At 37.1% G+C, this 2,857-nt stretch overlaps 1 protein-coding gene across 1 annotated transcript in view; it reads left to right on the forward strand.

Moving 5' to 3' along the window:
• The window catches only part of LOC106874306 (DNA repair and recombination protein RAD54B), a 53,133-nt gene that overhangs the window by 26,238 nt on the left and 24,038 nt on the right, over positions 1-2,857 (forward strand). Inside the window, exons 8-9 of the mRNA XM_052973480.1 lie at positions 901-994; positions 2,226-2,296. Coding sequence (XP_052829440.1) covers positions 901-994; positions 2,226-2,296 — 165 coding nt within the window. The remainder of the gene's footprint in view (positions 1-900; positions 995-2,225; positions 2,297-2,857) is intronic.

The following is a 2,857-nucleotide window of genomic DNA, read 5'->3' on the forward strand; positions in this document are numbered from 1 at the left end:
TACATACATACATACATACATACATACATACATGCATACATATATATAGTTCCCTCTCTTTTTTTTTTGTTCCTCTCTGTCAAAATCTTCTTCACGTTTCAATATCAGACTTGAATTTTTTCTCTCTCTATCATTCATTGACTCTGTTACTTCATCATATTAGAAGCTCTGCTGTTTTTCCACCTATCCTTTCTCTCTTACTCTTTTCCCCCATTGCTCTCTATATTTCCCTGTCTGCTTGCCTGACTATCTGTTTCATTGTTCTTGTTGCTGACTGCTGTCTTTCACTCTTCCACCTACCTACCTACCTACCTTTCAACCCACCCCCTATTCCCTTTTTTCTTTCTGTACAATTCTTTCTCTCTTTATCCCCTCTTTCTTTGTCATACTTTCTCTCTTTCTCTCTCTCTCTCTCTCTCTCTCTCTCTCTCTCTCTCTCTCTCTCTCTCTCTCTCTCTCTCTCTCTCTCTCTCTCTCTCTGCCTCTCTCGGCACAAGCATTGCTTTCTCCTTCTACATTCCTTATGGCCTGCCACAAAGAGAGGAAATGCACACCAAAAAACAAGCACCAGATGACTTGGTCTTTTATAATATTGATGTGTGTGTGTGTGTGTGTGTAACTAGTGTTAAGTTTTGTCCCTATATACTAGAAATGCTAACTTAATCTTTCAATGAACAGAGATTTTTATAGAATAAGTAGCAGGCTGAGGTAAAGACAGGTTGATCTGATCACTGTCAGTGTTCCAAGCATGGCTGCAGTCCAAAGACTAAAACTAGTAGAATCATAAAAACACTGATATTGATCCATTTGGTCTTTCTTGATTTTGTTTGTCTTTTGTTGTTTATGCTATATATATATATGTTGTTTTATTTATTTTATTGTCTCTTTGTTTCTCTTCAGGTAATGTCTCGTCTTCCAGAAGAAAGCTTTAAATCAGGGAAGTGTTTCCTGCCTGGTGGAGGGGCACCGTCTTCTGCTCCATCCAAATCAAAAGGTTTGCATCATCATCATCATTGTCATTATTTTCCATCAGTCATCAGTCATCATCTATCACTGTTACCATCAACACTACCATCATCATCATCATCATTGTTCTTTCATATCTACATATTATATATTTCCTAACCAATCCAATCTTCAGACATTTCAAAGCATAAAAGAGGAATTTTTAGCTTAAAACTCTCCTTGGTTTAGTGGCAAGTTTGAAATATTTAAATCAGACTGTGTGATACAGGGAAGCATCCATTGTGGTTCCAATCATAGTCTTGCATGAGTTGCAGTTTTGTGTAAAAGCCATCTCGTATTTTTCTGGGGGATTGTAAGTTATTTGTTAAACCAATTGTTTTTTATGGTTCAGTGATCTTCCGAGTACTAACCACTGAACTGTCAACTTGAAATACGACCTGTTTCTTTCTTTCTTTTTCGGTTAATAATGACATATTCCAGTTTAATCTATTAATGCAGTAAATGAAGTCTCAGTCAGTATTACTACATCCATCCATTTTCCCTGCTCAGCCTTCTTGGGAGAGTTTTTAGGAAAAAGTCCTCGGTTCCTCTTTTGGTTCCTATCAGAAGCAGCCATCATTACGCTTTCCTGCTACATTCGCAAGCATGACTGACTGAGAATCTGTATGTCAACTAACCATCTTGTTCTTGGTGTACCCCTGGGTCTCCAGTTGGCTTGGATTGAAGAATTCATCTTGCAGTTCTTACCTGCTATTCTTCTTTGTATTATTTGGAAAACTAACCCAGTGAAAAGCCTCCAGAACAAAACAAAGCAAGCTCTCTCTTTCTCTCTCAAAATAAATAAACAAAGTAAACTTACCAGGACTAGCCCCCCCCCACTTGTATGGTGTTTTTTTTCCTTTTTTTTTTCCTTTCTGAGACATTTGCAATTTGTTTTTTGTTATTAAGTAGGTAGAGTTCTATACTTTAGTGAAGGACAATAATCTCTAAACTTTTAACCCTATAGTGGATAAGTCTACCATGGCTAAAGATCACAGTGTTGTTTTATTATCCTTCACAAAAGTACAGACCTCTACCCATTTAATGACCCCCCCCCCCAAAAAAAAAACCTGCAAAAATCTCCGAAAGAAAAAACAAAACAGCATACAATTAGGGCAGTGGGGGGGGGGGGTTAGTGTTAGTAAGTTTATTCCACATTCAGCCATCATAAGGTATTCTTGAAAATGTCAAGTCTGTCATTTTATTTTATTTTATTTCAGATGTTATCTCCAGACCTTTTGTCAATCCTCAATTAAACACTGCTACAAACAATAATTCTTCTAAATTTCAAGTGAGTTTTAAGTTTTATATTTCATTTAATAACATACGTTAAACTTCTATTCACCACCCTCTACTAACATCCCCCCCTCATGTTCAACAACCCATGCTACCCCCTCCTTTTACTCTGTATTAACACACCCACCTACATCCTTCATGCTTATCCTATGAACTAAAAACAACACTAACTGCCAAAACACTTTCACATTATTATACAGCATTATTTGTTATCTGTCACTGAGTTGTTTCACTTTTGTTTACAGTGAAATGAGAAACTTGAATATTTCTTTCTTAAATTCTCCTTTTCCTGTTTTGTTATTTTCACTTTTGGTGTTTCCTGATTTTCAGTGATCTGTAAAGCATCATTGTGTGTGTGTGTGTGTGTGTGGGTGACTGCAATGTATCACTGTTTGTGTATGTGTGCAAAAGGATCAGTGAACTGACAAACTCTATTTAACCCTTTTGATACCAACCTGGCTCTGGCTCTTAACCCTTTTGATACCAACCTAGCTCTGGCTCTTAACCCTTTTGATACCAACCTAGCTCTGGCTCTTAACCCTTTTGATACCAACCC

This window comes from Octopus bimaculoides, chromosome 1, assembly GCF_001194135.2.
Source record: "Octopus bimaculoides isolate UCB-OBI-ISO-001 chromosome 1, ASM119413v2, whole genome shotgun sequence".
NCBI classification, from domain to species: Eukaryota; Metazoa; Mollusca; class Cephalopoda; order Octopoda; family Octopodidae; genus Octopus; species Octopus bimaculoides.